At 51.1% G+C, this 14862-nt stretch overlaps 1 protein-coding gene across 2 annotated transcripts in view; it reads left to right on the forward strand.

The window, feature by feature from the left end:
• The window catches only part of LOC139548443 (capZ-interacting protein), a 73628-nt gene that overhangs the window by 24501 nt on the left and 34265 nt on the right, over nt 1–14862 (forward strand). Inside the window, exons 2-3 of one of the 2 annotated variants that reach the window (XM_071358152.1) lie at nt 11026–11112; nt 14561–14638. In XM_071358152.1, the coding sequence (XP_071214253.1) occupies nt 11026–11112; nt 14561–14638 (165 nt within the window). The remainder of the gene's footprint in view (nt 1–11025; nt 11113–14560; nt 14639–14862) is intronic. The other variant, XM_071358153.1, reaches the window with a different exon arrangement.

Genomic DNA, 14862 nt, shown 5'->3' on the forward strand with positions numbered 1-14862 from the left:
CTCTCCCTGTTCCCTGGCCTGTTCTGCTCTCCCCTGGACCCTGCTCTCTGTCTCTCCCCTGGACCCTGTTCTCTGTCTCTCCCCTGGACCCTGCTCTCTGTCTCTCCCTGTTCCCTGGCCTGTTCTGCTCTCCCCTGGACCCTGCTCTCTGTCTCTCCCCTGGACCCTGTTCTCTGTCTCTCCCCTGGACCCTGCTCTCTGTCTCTCCCTGTTCCCTGGACTGTTCTGCTCTCCCCTGGACCCTGCTCTCTGTCTCTCCCTGTTCCCTGGCCTGTTCTGCTCTCTGTCTCTCCCTGTTCCCTGGCCTGTTCTGTCTCTCCCCTGGACCCTGCTCTCTGTCTCTCCCTGTTCCCTGGCCTGTTCTGCTCTCTGTCTCTCCCTGTTCCCTGGCCTGTTCTGCTCTCTGTCTCTCCCTGTTCCCTGGCCTGTTCTGCTCTCTGTCTCTCCCTGTTCCCTGGCCTGTTCTGCTCTCCCCTGGACCCTGTTCTCTGTCTCTCCCTGTTCCCTGGCCTGTTCTGTTCTCCCCTGGACCCTGCTCTCTGTCTCTCCCTGTTCCCTGGCCTGTTCTGCTCTCCCCTGGACCCTGCTCTCTGTCTCTCCCTGTTCCCTGGCCTGTTCTGCTCTCCCCTGGACCCTGCTCTCTGTCTCTCCCTGTTCCCTGGCCTGTTCTGCTCTCCCCTGGACCCTGCTCTCTGTCTCTCCCTGTTCCCTGGCCTGTTCTGTTCTCCCCTGGACCCTGCTCTCTGTCTCTCCCTGTTCCCTGGCCTGTTCTGCTCTCCCCTGGACCCTGCTCTCTGTCTCTCCCTGTTCCCTGGCCTGTTCTGCTCTCCCCTGGACCCTGCTCTCTGGCCTCTCTGTTCCCTGGCCTGTTCTGCTCTCTGTCTCTCCCTGTTCCCTGGCCTGTTCTGCTCTCCCCTGGACCCTGCTCTCTGTCTCTCCCTGTTCCCTGGCCTGTTCTGCTCTCCCCTGGACCCTGCTCTCTGTCTCTCCCTGTTCCCTGGCCTGTTCTGCTCTCCCCTGGACCCTGCTCCCTGTCTCTCCCTGTTCCCTGGCCTGTTCTGCTCTCCCCTGGACCCTGCTCTCTGTCTCTCCCTGTTCCCTGGCCTGTTCTGCTCTCCCCTGGACCCTGCTCTCTGTCTCTCCCTGTTCCCTGGCCTGTTCTGCTCTCTGTCTCTCCCTGTTCCCTGGCCTGTTCTGCTCTCCCCTGGACCCTGCTCTCTGTCTCTCCCTGTTCCCTGGCCTGTTCTGCTCTCTCCCCTGGACCCTGCTCTCTGTCTCTCCCTGTTCCCTGGCCTGTTCTGCTCTCCCCTGCTGGGACAGTTAGTTGTTTCCCACACTTATCTTCTCCTCTGTTCTGTTCTCTTCTCCACTGTTCTCCTCTGTTCTCCACTGTTCTCTTCTGCACTGTTCTCTTCTCTTCTCCACTGTTCTCTTCTCTTCTCCACTGTTCTCTTCTCCTCTGTTCTGTCCTCTTCTCCACTGTTCTCCTCTCCTCTGTTCTCTTCTCTTCTCCACTGTTCTCCTCTCCACTGTTCTCTTCTCTTCTCCACTGTTCTCTTCTCTTCTCCACTGTTCTCTTCTCTTCTCCACTGTTCTCTTCTCTTCTCCACTGTTCTCTTCTCTTCTCCACTGTTCTCTTCTCTTCTCCACTGTTCTCTTCTCCACTGTTCTCTTCTCTTCTCCACTGTTCTCTTCTCCACTGTTCTCTTCTCCACTGTTCTCTTCTCCACTGTTCTCTTCTCCACTGTTCTCTTCTCTTCTCCTATGTCCTCTTGTCCTCTTCTCCTCTGTCCTCTTGTCCCCTTCTCCTCTGTCCTCTTGTCCCCTTCTCCTCTGTCCTCTTCTCCTCTGTCCTCTTCTCCTCTGTCCCCTTCTCCTCTGTCTCCTATGTCCTCTTCTCCTCTGTCCTGTCCTCTTCTCCTCTGTCCTCTTCTGTCCTCTTCTTCTCTGTCCTCTTCTCTTCTCCTCTGTTGTCTTCTCCTCTGTCCTCTTCTCTTCTCCTCTTCTCCTCTTCTCTTCTCCTCTGTCCTCTTCTCCTCTGTCCTCTTCTCCTCTGTCCTCTTCTCCTCTGTCCTCTTCTCCTCTGTCCTCTTCTCCTCTGTCCTCTTCTCCTCTGTCCTCTTCTCCTCTGTCCTCTTCTCCTCTGTCCTCTTCTCCTCCGTCCTCTTCTCCTCTGTCCTCTTCTCTTCTCCTCTGTTGTCTTCTGTTCTTTGCCAGAGCTCAGCTGAGTATCAGCTGACTGAAACAGAGTTAATCTATAACTGGGTTGATTGTCTTACAGAAATAACCTATTACTTATAGAGAGAACACAAGGCTCTGTCTCTGAATAGCGTGTGTGTGGTGGACTAGTCTGCCATTCTATTCCTGTGCTTGTTGTCAGAACCCCTCCAGCTCTGCGTCAGTCCAATCAGAACAACTAACTGAATGTTGAATAAAACAGTTTCTCCTTGTTGTTTTTGTGTCTCAGGTCTGAACTATAGAGGAGCTTAGTTTTACACACAGACACACACAGACACACACACACAGACACACACACACAGACACACACACACACACACACACACACACACACACACACACACACACACACACACACACACACACACACACACACACACACACACACACACACACACACACACACACACAAGAAACGTGTTCAACAATCAGGTGCCACAAAATAAAGGTTGAGGCTGGGGGGTCTCCAGTGAGCTGGATATATCAGGGAGGAAAAAGCATCAGGCTCAGGAAAGGACGTTGAAGGAGTGGGTTTTGGATCAGACCCAGAAAGGGAGGTACTGAGTGGCATTAACACACACACACACACACACACACACACACACACACACACACACACACACACACACACACACACACACACACACACACGCCCCCCCCCCTCCCCACTCTGGGTCCAGCCAGTCAGTCCATGATGGCGAAATACAACTGGGTGGAGGGAGAGAGGTGGGTGATGTCATTCTGAGAGAGGGGGAGAGAGCAGAGAGGGAGGAAGGCGGGAGAAAAAGAGGGAGGAGGAGAAAAAGAGGAAGGGGGAGAGAGAGAGGGAGGGGGAGAGAGAGAGGGAGGAAGGGGGAGAGATGGAGGGGGAGAGAGAGAGGGAGAAAAGAGAGAGATAGAGAGGGAGGGAGAGGGAGGAAAGGGGGGAGAGAAGAAAACTAAAGTGGAATGTTGTGTGTATATCTGGGACTGTTAAGAATGTGGTGGGAGATATGTGTTTCCGTGAACAGAACTAATGGACCAGAGAGAGGTCAAGGCCGTTCTCTAGCAGGCAGAGAGAGGTCAAGGCCATTCTCTAACAGGCAGAGAGAGGTCAAGGCCGTTCTCTAACAGGCAGAGAGAGGTCAAGGCCGTTCTCTAGCAGGCAGAGAGAGGTCAAGGCCGTTCTCTAGCAGGCAGAGAGAGGTCAAGGCCGTTCTCTAACAGGCAGAGAGAGGTCAAGGCCGTTCTCTAGCAGGCAGAGAGAGGGCAAGGCCGTTCTCTAGCAGGCAGAGAGAGGTCAAGGCCGTTCTATAGCAGGCAGAGAGAGGTCAAGGCCGTTCTCTAGCAGGCAGAGAGAGGTCAAGGCCGTTCTCTAGCAGGCAGAGAGAGGTCAAGGCCGTTCTCTAGCAGGCATAGAGAGGTCAAGGCCGTTCTCTAGCAGGCAGAGAGAGGTCAAGGCCGTTCTCTAACAGGCAGAGAGAGGTCAAGGCCGTTCTCTAACAGGCAGAGAGAGGTCAAGGCCGTTCTCTAACAGGCAGAGAGAGGTCAAGGCCGTTCTCTAGCAGGCAGAGAGAGGTCAAGGCCGTTCTCTAGCAGGCAGAGAGAGGTCAAGGCCGTTCTCTAGCAGGCAGAGAGAGGTCAAGGCCGTTCTCTAACAGGCAGAGAGAGGTCAAGGCCGTTCTCTAACAGGCAGAGAGAGGTCAAGGCCGTTCTCTAACAGGCAGAGAGAGGTCAAGGCCGTTCTCTAGCAGGCAGAGAGAGGTCAAGGCCGTTCTCTAGCAGGCAGAGAGAGGTCAAGGCCGTTCTCTAGCAGGCAGAGAGAGGTCAAGGCCGTTCTCTAGCAGGCAGAGAGAGGTCAAGGCCGTTCTCTAGCAGGCAGAGAGAGGTCAAGGCCGTTCTCTAGCAGGCAGAGAGAGGTCAAGGCCGTTCTCTAGCAGGCAGAGAGAGGTCAAGGCCGTTCTCTAGCAGGCAGAGAGAGGTCAAGGCCGTTCTCTAGCAGGCAGAGAGAGGTCAAGGCCGTTCTCTAACAGGCTAGCAGGCAGAGAGAGGTCAAGGCCGTTCTCTAACAGGCAGAGAGAGGTCAAGGCCGTTCTCTAGCAGGCAGAGAGAGTTCAAGGCCGTTCTCTAGCAGGCAGAGAGAGGTCAAGGCCGTTCTCTAGCAGGCAGAGAGAGGTCAAGGCCGTTCTCTAGCAGGCAGAGAGAGGTCAAGGCCGTTCTCTAACAGGCAGAGAGAGGTCAAGGCCGTTCTCTAACAGGCAGAGAGAGGTCAAGGCCGTTCTTTGCCTGCTAGAGAACGGCCTCGACCTCTCTCTGCCTGCTGAGAGAGAGGTCAAGGCCGTTCTCTAGCAGGCAGAGAGAGGTCAAGGCCGTTCTCTAGCAGGCAGAGAGAGGTCAAGGCCGTTCTCTAGCAGGCAGAGAGAGGTCAATGCCGTTCTCTAACAGGCAGAGAGAGGTCAAGGCCGTTCTCTAGCAGGCAGAGAGAGGTCAAGGCCGTTCTTTGCCTGCTAGAGAACGGCCTTGCACCTCTCTCTGCCTGCTAGAGAGAGGTCAAGGCCGTTCTCTAGCAGGCAGAGAGAGGTCAAGGCTGTTCTCTAGCAGGCAGAGAGAGGTCAAGGCCGTTCTCTAGCAGGCAGAGAGAGGTCAAGGCCGTTCTCTAACAGGCAGAGAGAGGTCAAGGCCGTTCTCTAACAGGCAGAGAGAGATCAAGGCCGTTCTCTAACAGGCAGAGAGAGGTCAAGGCCGTTCTCTAACAGGCAGAGAGAGGTCAAGGCCGTTCTCTAACAGGCTAGCAGGCAGAGAGAGGTCAAGGCCGTTCTCTAGCAGGCAGAGAGAGGTCAAGGCCGTTCTCTAGCAGGCAGAGAGAGGTCAAGGCCGTTCTCTAGCAGGCAGAGAGAGGTCAAGGCCGTTCTCTAGCAGGCAGAGAGAGGTCAAGGCCGTTCTCTAGCAGGCAGAGAGAGGTCAAGGCCGTTCTCTAGCAGGCAGAGAGAGGTCAAGGCCGTTCTCTAGCAGGCAGAGAGAGGTCAAGGCCGTTCTCTAGCAGGCAGAGAGAGGTCAAGGCCGTTCTCTAACAGGCTAGCAGGCAGAGAGAGGTCAAGGCCGTTCTCTAACAGGCAGAGAGAGGTCAAGGCCGTTCTCTAGCAGGCAGAGAGAGTTCAAGGCCGTTCTCTAGCAGGCAGAGAGAGGTCAAGGCCGTTCTCTAGCAGGCAGAGAGAGGTCAAGGCCGTTCTCTAGCAGGCAGAGAGAGGTCAAGGCCGTTCTCTAGCAGGCAGAGAGAGGTCAATGCCGTTCTCTAGCAGGCAGAGAGAGGTCAAGGCCGTTCTTTGCCTGCTGAGAGAACGGCCTTGACCTCCTCTCTGCCTGCTAGAGAGAGGTCAAGGCCGTTCTCTAGCAGGCAGAGAGAGGTCAAGGCTGTTCTCTAGCAGGCAGAGAGAGGTCAAGGCCGTTCTCTAGCAGGCAGAGAGAGGTCAAGGCCGTTCTCTAACAGGCAGAGAGAGGTCAAGGCCGTTCTCTAACAGGCAGAGAGAGATCAAGGCCGTTCTCTAACAGGCAGAGAGAGGTCAAGGCCGTTCTCTAACAGGCAGAGAGAGGTCAAGGCCGTTCTCTAACAGGCTAGCAGGCAGAGAGAGGTCAAGGCCGTTCTCTAGCAGGCAGAGAGAGGTCAAGGCCGTTCTCTAACAGGCAGAGAGAGGTCAAGGCCGTTCTCTAACAGGCAGAGAGAGGTCAAGGCCGTTCTCTAACAGGCAGAGAGAGGTCAAGGCCGTTCTCTAACAGGCAGAGAGAGGTCAAGGCCGTTCTCTAACAGGCAGAGAGAGGTCAAGGCCGTTCTCTAACAGGCAGAGAGAGGTCAAGGCCGTTCTCTAACAGGCAGAGAGAGGTCAAGGCCGTTCTCTAGCAGGTAGAGAGAGGTCAAGGCCGTTCTCTAGCAGGCAGAGGTCAAGGCCGTTCTCTAACAGTCAGAGAGAGGTCAAGGCCGTTCTCTAACAGTCAGAGAGAGGTCAAGGCCGTTCTCTAACAGGCAGAGAGAGGTCAAGGCCGTTCTCTAACAGGCTAGCAGGCAGAGAGAGGTCAAGGCCGTTCTCTAACAGGCAGAGAGAGGTCAAGGCCGTTCTCTAGCAGGCAGAGAGAGGTCAAGGCCGTTCTCTAGCAGGCAGAGAGAGTTCAAGGCCGTTCTCTAGCAGGCAGAGAGAGGTCAAGGCCGTTCTCTAGCAGGCAGAGAGAGGTCAAGGCCGTTCTCTAACAGGCAGAGAGAGGTCAAGGCCGTTCTCTAACAGGCTAGCAGGCAGAGAGAGGTCAAGGCCGTTCTCTAACAGGCAGAGAGAGGTCAAGGCCGTTCTCTAACAGGCAGAGAGAGGTCAAGGCCGTTCTCTAACAGGCAGAGAGAGGTCAAGGCCGTTCTCTAGCAGGCAGAGAGAGGTCAAGGCCGTTCTTTGCCTGCTAGAGAACGGCCTTGACCTCTCTCTGCCTGCTAGAGAGAGGTCAAGGCCGTTCTCTAGCAGGCAGAGAGAGGTCAAGGCCGTTCTCTAGCAGGCAGAGAGAGGTCAAGGCCGTTCTCTAGCAGGCAGAGAGAGGTCAAGGCCGTTCTCTAACAGGCAGAGAGAGGTCAAGGCCGTTCTCTAACAGGCAGAGAGAGGTCAAGGCCGTTCTCTAACAGGCAGAGAGAGGTCAAGGCCCTTCTCTAACAGGCTAGCAGGCAGAGAGAGGTCAAGGCCGTTCTCTAACAGGCAGAGAGAGGTCAAGGCCGTTCTCTAACAGGCAGAGAGAGGTCAATGCCGTTCTCTAACAGGCAGAGAGAGGTCAAGGCCGTTCTCTAACAGGCAGAGAGAGGTCAAGGCCGTTCTCTAACAGGCAGAGAGAGGTCAAGGCCGTTCTCTAACAGGCAGAGAGAGGTCAAGGCCGTTCTCTAGCAGGCAGAGAGAGGTCAAGGCCGTTCTCTAGCAGGCAGAGAGAGGTCAAGGCCGTTCTCTAACAGGCAGAGAGAGGTCAAGGCCGTTCTCTAACAGGCAGAGAGAGGTCAAGGCCGTTCTCTAACAGGCAGAGAGAGGTCAAGGCCGTTCTCTAGCAGGCAGAGAGAGGTCAAGGCCGTTCTCTAACAGGCAGAGAGAGGTCAAGGCCGTTCTCTAACAGGCAGAGAGAGGTCAAGGCCGTTCTCTAACAGGCAGAGAGAGGTCAAGGCCGTTCTCTAGCAGGCAGAGAGAGGTCAAGGCCGTTCTCTAACAGGCAGAGAGAGGTCAAGGCCGTTCTCTAACAGGCAGAGAGAGGTCAAGGCCGTTCTCTAGCAGGCAGAGAGAGGTCAAGGCCGTTCTCTAACAGGCAGAGAGAGGTCAAGGCCGTTCTCTAACAGGCAGAGAGAGGTCAAGGCCGTTCTCTAACAGGCAGAGAGAGGTCAAGGCCGTTCTCTAGCAGGCAGAGAGAGGTCAAGGCCGTTCTCTAGCAGGCAGAGGTCAAGGCCGTTCTCTAGCAGGCAGAGAGAGGTCAAGCCCGTTCTCTAACAGGCAGAGAGAGGTCAAGGCCGTTCTCTAACAGGCAGAGAGAGGTCAAGGCCGTTCTCTAGCAGGCAGAGAGAGGTCAAGGCCGTTCTCTAGCAGGCAGAGAGAGGTCAAGGCCGTTCTCCAACAGGCAGAGAGAGGTCAAGGCCGTTCTCTAACAGGCAGAGAGAGGTCAAGGCCGTTCTCTAACAGGCAGAGAGAGGTCAAGGCCGTTCTCTAACAGGCAGAGAGAGGTCAAGGCCGTTCTCTAACAGGCAGAGAGAGGTCAAGGCCGTTCTCTAGCAGGCAGAGAGAGGTCAAGGCCGTTCTCTAGCAGGCAGAGAGAGGTCAAGGCCGTTCTCTAGCAGGCAGAGAGAGGTCAAGGCCGTTCTCTATCAGGCAGAGGTCAAGGCCGTTCTCTAACAGGCAGAGAGAGGTCAAGGCCGTTCTCTAACAGGCAGAGAGAGGTCAAGGCCGTTCTCTAACAGGCAGAGAGAGGTCAAGGCCCTTCTCTAACAGGCAGAGAGAGGTCAAGGCCGTTCTCTAACAGGCAGAGAGAGGTCAAGGCCGTTCTCTAGCAGGCAGAGAGAGGTCAAGGCCGTTCTCTAACAGGCAGAGAGAGGTCAAGGCCGTTCTCTAGCAGGCAGAGAGAGGTCAAGGCCGTTCTCTAGCAGGCAGAGAGAGGTCAAGGCCGTTCTCTAGCAGGCAGAGAGAGGTCAAGGCCGTTCTCTAGCAGGCAGAGAGAGGTCAAGGCCGTTCTCTAACAGGCAGAGAGAGGTCAAGGCCGTTCTCTAACAGGCAGAGAGAGGTCAAGGCCGTTCTCTAGCAGGCAGAGAGAGATCAAGGCCGTTCTCTAACAGGCAGAGAGAGGTCAAGGCCGTTCTCTAGCAGGCAGAGAGAGGTCAAGGCCGTTCTCTAGCAGGCAGAGAGAGGTCAAGGCCGTTCTCTAGCAGGCAGAGAGAGGTCAAGGCCGTTCTCTAGCAGGCAGAGAGAGGTCAAGGCCGTTCTCTAGCAGGCAGAGAGAGGTCAAGGCCGTTCTCTAACAGGCAGAGAGAGGTCAAGGCCGTTCTCTAACAGGCAGAGAGAGGTCAAGGCCGTTCTCTAACAGGCAGAGAGAGGTCAAGGCCGTTCTCTAGCAGGCAGAGAGAGGTCAAGGCCGTTCTCTAACAGGCAGAGAGAGGTCAAGGCCGTTCTCTAGCAGGCAGATTAGAGGTCAAGGCCGTTCTCTAGCAGGCAGAGAGAGGTCTAGGCCGTTCTCTAGCAGGCAGAGAGAGGTCAAGGCCGTTCTCTAGCAGGCAGAGAGAGGTCAAGGCCGTTCTCTAACAGGCAGAGGTCAAGGCCGTTCTCTAGCAGGCAGAGAGGTCAAGGCCGTTCTCTAACAGGCAGAGGTCAAGGCCGTTCTCTAGCAGGCAGAGAGGTCAAGGCCGTTCTCTAACAGGCAGAGAGAGGTCAAGGCCGTTCTCTAGCAGGCAGAGAGAGGTCAAGGCCGTTCTCTAGCAGGCAGAGAGAGGTCAAGGCCGTTCTCTAGCAGGCAGAGAGAGGTCAAGGCCGTTCTCTAACAGGCAGAGAGAGGTCAAGGCCGTTCTCTAGCAGGCAGAGAGAGGTCAAGGCCGTTCTCTAGCAGGCAGAGAGAGGTCAAGGCCGTTCTCTAACAGGCAGAGAGAGGTCAAGGCCGTTCTCTAACAGGCAGAGAGAGGTCAAGGCCGTTCTCTAACAGGCAGAGAGAGGTCAAGGCCGTTCTCTAACAGGCAGAGAGAGGTCAAGGCCGTTCTCTAGCAGGCAGAGAGGTCAAGGCCGTTCTCTAGCAGGCAGAGAGAGGTCAAGGCCGTTCTCTAACAGGCAGAGAGAGGTCAAGGCCGTTCTCTAACAGGCAGAGGTCAAGGCCGTTCTCTAGCAGGCAGAGAGGTCAAGGCCGTTCTCTAACAGGCAGAGAGAGGTCAAGGCAGTTCTCTAGCAGGCAGAGAGGTCAGCTCTGATTACCTTGCAGTCCCACCAGAACTGGTTCTTAACTACCTGCCTCGGGGCTACAGATGAAAGTTCACCTTTTGGTTGAATTTAAGAAAGAGAGACACACATGACATAGGCCTTCCAGATCTCATCCATTAAAGCCCACAGACAACCGATTAAGATAGAAACACACACATGACGACTTCACTAACACAAGCGACAAAACAGACAGAGTATGAGAGAAGATCATTGGCAGCTGGTCCGCTTGAGTTTTACTACGGTAAAGACAAAAAGGAAGAGGGAGTGAAACAGAGAGAAAGAGAGAAACAGGGTGAGAAACAGGGTGAAAAGCGAGAGAAACAGGGAGAGATAGAGAGAAACAGGGTGAAAAGAGAGAGAAACGGGGAGGAAGAGAGACACAGAAAGAAACAGAAAGAGAGAGAAGGTGGAACTGTATTCCTTCAGACATGAATAGTGTCATATTAGGATGTCAGAATATTTCAACAATTCACATTCCCTTTCATGCTGCAAACAACTTGGCCAATCAAAAGCCTCCAAAGCACGCTGGAGCTTGTCCTATCAGCGATGGGAACTGGGAATCTAAACGGACCACACTAGTATTGTGTTTTTGAAGATGTAGATTGTGTCTCAAATGGCACCCTAATACCTACATAGTGCACTATATGGGAATAGGGTGCCATTTGGGGCACAGCCATTCTGGGGTACGTTCAAGCCTCTCCAGGCCTTAGGGCACCAAACAGAAACCACCTTATCACTCCCTGCTGCACAGATATCAGGAATGACCTAATAACCATCAGAGGAGAACAGAGAGAACACATTGAGGAGTCAGACCCAGAAATCAGCATGGGAGTAGTGGGAGTTTACTGTAGAGGGGAGGAGGAGGGGAGGAGGGAGGAGGAGGGGGAGGGAGGAGGAGGAGGAGGGGGCAGCAGAGAGAAAACATTGAGGAGTCAGACCCAGAAATCAGCATGGGAGTTGTGGGAGTTGACTGTAGAGAGGAGGAGGGAGGAGGAGGGAGGGAGGAGGGGGCAGCAGAGAGAAAATAATAGCAGAGGTAGATAGAGAGAGAGAGAGAGGCCAACACAACCGGTGATAAGATGAAGACCAGGACAAAGCCCCTGATGTCATGTCCCAGGCAGCAGTATGATGTTGACCAGCTGTGTCTGGGATCTCTTCCTCTGGACAGATAGAACCACAATCACAGCTCTGTATTCAGGGAGAGGTCAAAATGCCTCCAAGGAATCCAGAAGGTTCTTCTCCTCAATGGAGGGCACTTTGTCCAGAGTACTTTCTTGGCTCACGGTCGATGCCAAAGGTCATGTTCGTGACCTTGTTTCAAAGTTCGCTGAACGTCGGACCTTTTGTGTTTCAGAAGGACTCACCGGTCAAGCCTTCGGTGGCCGAGTTGGCTGGGAGATTCAAAGATCACGCCATACCGACACCAACTCCAAACGACCAGGTAAAGTTCTGTGGTAAAGTTGTCTGTCTGTCTCCTCCTCTGTCGTTGATGGTTAACTCACTGGTTTATCCTCTATACTGGAGGGTATAGACAGGTGTTGTATAGTTTACTCAAAACTTCTGTACTTTTTAAATACTAAAACATGAAGAAGAAAAAAACGGTTCGGGACAATAATTTTTTGTCACTTTGGGTATTTTTATTAAATGTGTCTCACGCTGTCTACTGATTGAGAGAGGATCAAGTCTGTCAACGCAGCCGATGTCCCCTTAAAGACACCGTGTCTGGTCCACCTGGACTCACTGCTGACTCTAGTCTGTCCTGAGGAACCACTGGGAGTCTGGACTGAGGAACCACTGGGAGTCTGGACTGAGGAACCACTGGGAGTCTGGTCCACCTGGACTCACTGCTAGCTCTAGTCTGTCCTGAGGAACCACTGGGAGTCTGGTCCACCTGGACTCACTGGTAGCTCTAGTCTGTCCTGAGGAACCACTGGGAGTCTGTCCTGAGGAACCACTGGGAGTCTGGTCCACCTGGACTCACTGCTGGCTCTAGTCTGTCCTGAGGAACCACTGGGAGTCTGGTCCACCTGGACTCACTGGTAGCTCTAGTCTGTCCTGAGGAACCACTGTGAGTCTGGACTGAGGAACCACTGGGAGTCTGGACTGTATCATGTTATCTCCCCTCTCATACTGACTCTAGTCTGTCCTGAGGAACCACTGGGAGTCTGGACTGTGTCATGTTATCTCCTCTCTCATACTGACTCTAGTCTGTCCTGAGGAACCACTGGGAGTCTGTCCTGAGGAACCACTGGGAGTCTAGACTGTACCATGTTATCTCCTCTCTCATACTGACTCTAGTCTGTCCTGAGGAACCACTGGGAGTCTGGACTGTGTCATGTTATCTCCTCTCTCATACTGACTCTAGTCTGTCCTGAGGAACCACTGGTAGTCTGTCCTGAGGAACCACTGGGAGTCTGTCCTGAGGAACCACTGGGAGTCTGGACTGTGTCATGTTATCTCCTCTCTCATACTGACTCTAGTCTGTCCTGAGGAACCACTGGGAGTCTGGACTGTATCATGTTATCTCCTCTCTCATACTGACTCTAGTCTGTCCTGAGGAACCACTGGGAGTCTGGACTGTATCATGTTATCTCCTCTCTCATACTGACTCGAGTCTGTCCTGAGGAACCACTGGGAGTCTGGACTGTATCATGTTATCTCCTCTCTCATACTGACTCTAGTCTGTCCTGAGGAACCACTGGGAGTCTGTCCTGAGGAACCACAGGGAGTCTGGACTGTACCATGTTATCTCCCCTCTCATACTGCACAGAATTGAACACACTTGAATAATGCAACAGGGCATGTAGAAATTTTGCAACCGTTTCTATTCGCTAGAAGACTTTACAATGCAAGAACAAACGATACCGGTAGCTTCCAGCTTCCTAGGCTAACTTTCCTTGTTAAATTTTTATTTATCCAGTTTATCAATAGATAGAGATTTACCATTAAAATAAATTATGACCATAATATTACGTAGTTAGATTGGTAAAAAAAAAAAAAAAAAAGTCAAATTGATTGTATAATTAATCCATACATGGCTGTTTCTGAAAAATTGTCATCAAACATTTGAAATGTATTGAACTCAAAAGATCTGTCTGGATCAAGTGCCTCTGTTCTCTCTATGACTTTGGCTAATACACCCCTTACTTTTTCCTCTGGTATTGTTTTTGTTATCGTTTTAGTATTGAGTGTTGTGATGGTACCGTGGTTCTTCCTGTAAAAGTTGCGTCATACTGCAACACACCTTGCAGGCTGCCACATAATTCTATGGTACGTTATTTAATTGTCAGCCATTGTTACCATTAATGCTAGTTTGACCACTAGAGGGCATCTTTGAGAAGCAGTTAATAAGCCTTCAGTATAATGGCTGTACTAGAGAATTGAAAACCTTTTTTTTGTAAGAACATAGTATATTGGATTGATTTTAAGAAATGTAGCTTAATTAATTTGCTTAATATTATAGTGTTTCTATTCCAAGAAAAACAAAACCCTCAGAGTTTCCGTTAGGAAAATATGGCGCTGTACAACGTGACCGGTCGGGAGTAGGCTACAGTACTAAGAGCATACCATTTCCACACCCTAATTGTAGTCTAACCAATACTCAAACGGAGATTCAGTTAAAATAACATCTCATTGATTTATCAAGACCAGTCCCTACGCTTGTCTCAGAGCAGCGCAAATAGGGTGCTGAAATAGTTGACCACAGTGGGTAGGCAAATGCTTCAAATCCTATTGCTTCTATCTTCAATATGCTCTTTAAATAAATAAGACCTACACCACTTATAACAGCACATTACTCAACACTAGTGAGACTCATGTCGCCTAAGGCAGGCCCACAGTATATCAGATTTCTTTTTTTTTCAATGACGTGACTGTCCACCAATAATTAGATTTTGAGGATTCTAAATTAATATCTATGGGGCTTTTATATAATTCAAAATTAATTAATGATAATAATAATAATCGCTTTGTTTAAAAAAATAACTATATTTTGGAGATTATTTTGATTTAAAATAACCTAAAGTGAGTGTGAAAAAGGCCATTCTTGAACATGGGCTGAGACATTATTACTTATTTGTAAATAAAGGCAGTTTGTTATTTAGAATGATTTATTTCTGTTTTTAGAGAGAGAGAAACCAAAAGCCCACCGTCGCCTCATGGGTCTCCCGGTCACGGCTGACACTGGTATCGGACCAGCATCTGTAGCAATGCAGTTTGCATTGTATTATATTGTGATACTAATCCTGGTATCGTGACAGCACTAGTATAGAGGTTACCAATGCCCGAATGCCTGTATTTGTATCTGAATACCTGAAGTATTATCTGAATGCCTGTATTTGTATCTGAATACCTGAAGTATTCTCTGAATACCTGTATTTGTATCTGCATACCTGAAGTCTTCTCTGAATGCCTGTATTTGTATCTGAATACCTGAAGTATTAACAGAATGCCTGTATTTGTATCTGAATACCTGAAGTATTAACAGAATGCCTGTATTTGTATCTGAATACCTGAAGTATTAACAGAATGCCTGTATTTGTATCTGAATACCTGAAGTATTAATAGAATGCCTGTATTTGTATCTGAATACCTGAAGTATTAACAGAATGCCTGTATTTGTATCTGAATACCTGAAGTATTAACAGAATGCCTGTATTTGTATCTGAATACCTGAAGTATTAACAGAATGCCTGTATTTGTATCTGAATACCTGAAGTATTAACAGAATGCCTGTATTTGTATCTGAATACCTGAAGTATTAACAGAATGCCTGTATTTGTATCTGAATACCTGAAGTATTAACAGAATGCCTGTATTTGTATCTGAATACCTGAAGTATTAACAGAATGCCTGTATTTGTATGTAACTGTTCTGTCATTGTGTTGCAGAGGAAGCCTGTTAAAAGGAGACCTCCTCCGTGCTCCCTGCAGCTCCACAACGTTAAACCTGACCATGGGGAACCGGAGGTACAAGTTGTCAAGTCTGTTTTAGACATAAAATGTCATGTTGCAATTATGAAAACATGGAAAATGCTAATTTGGCTACGAGGAAATTTCCCCTTTTTCAACAAAAGGCCTGGAAATTACCTTTAAATGTCAAGCGTGCCCGAGTGATGTTTTTGGGTCTGTTAGTTGTCTTCTTTCTGGGGATTGCATTCAAGTGGTCTGTCTCTGTCATCACCATCTTGGCC

This window comes from Salvelinus alpinus, chromosome 21 (genome assembly GCF_045679555.1).
Source record: "Salvelinus alpinus chromosome 21, SLU_Salpinus.1, whole genome shotgun sequence".
Taxonomy (NCBI): domain Eukaryota; kingdom Metazoa; phylum Chordata; class Actinopteri; order Salmoniformes; family Salmonidae; genus Salvelinus; species Salvelinus alpinus.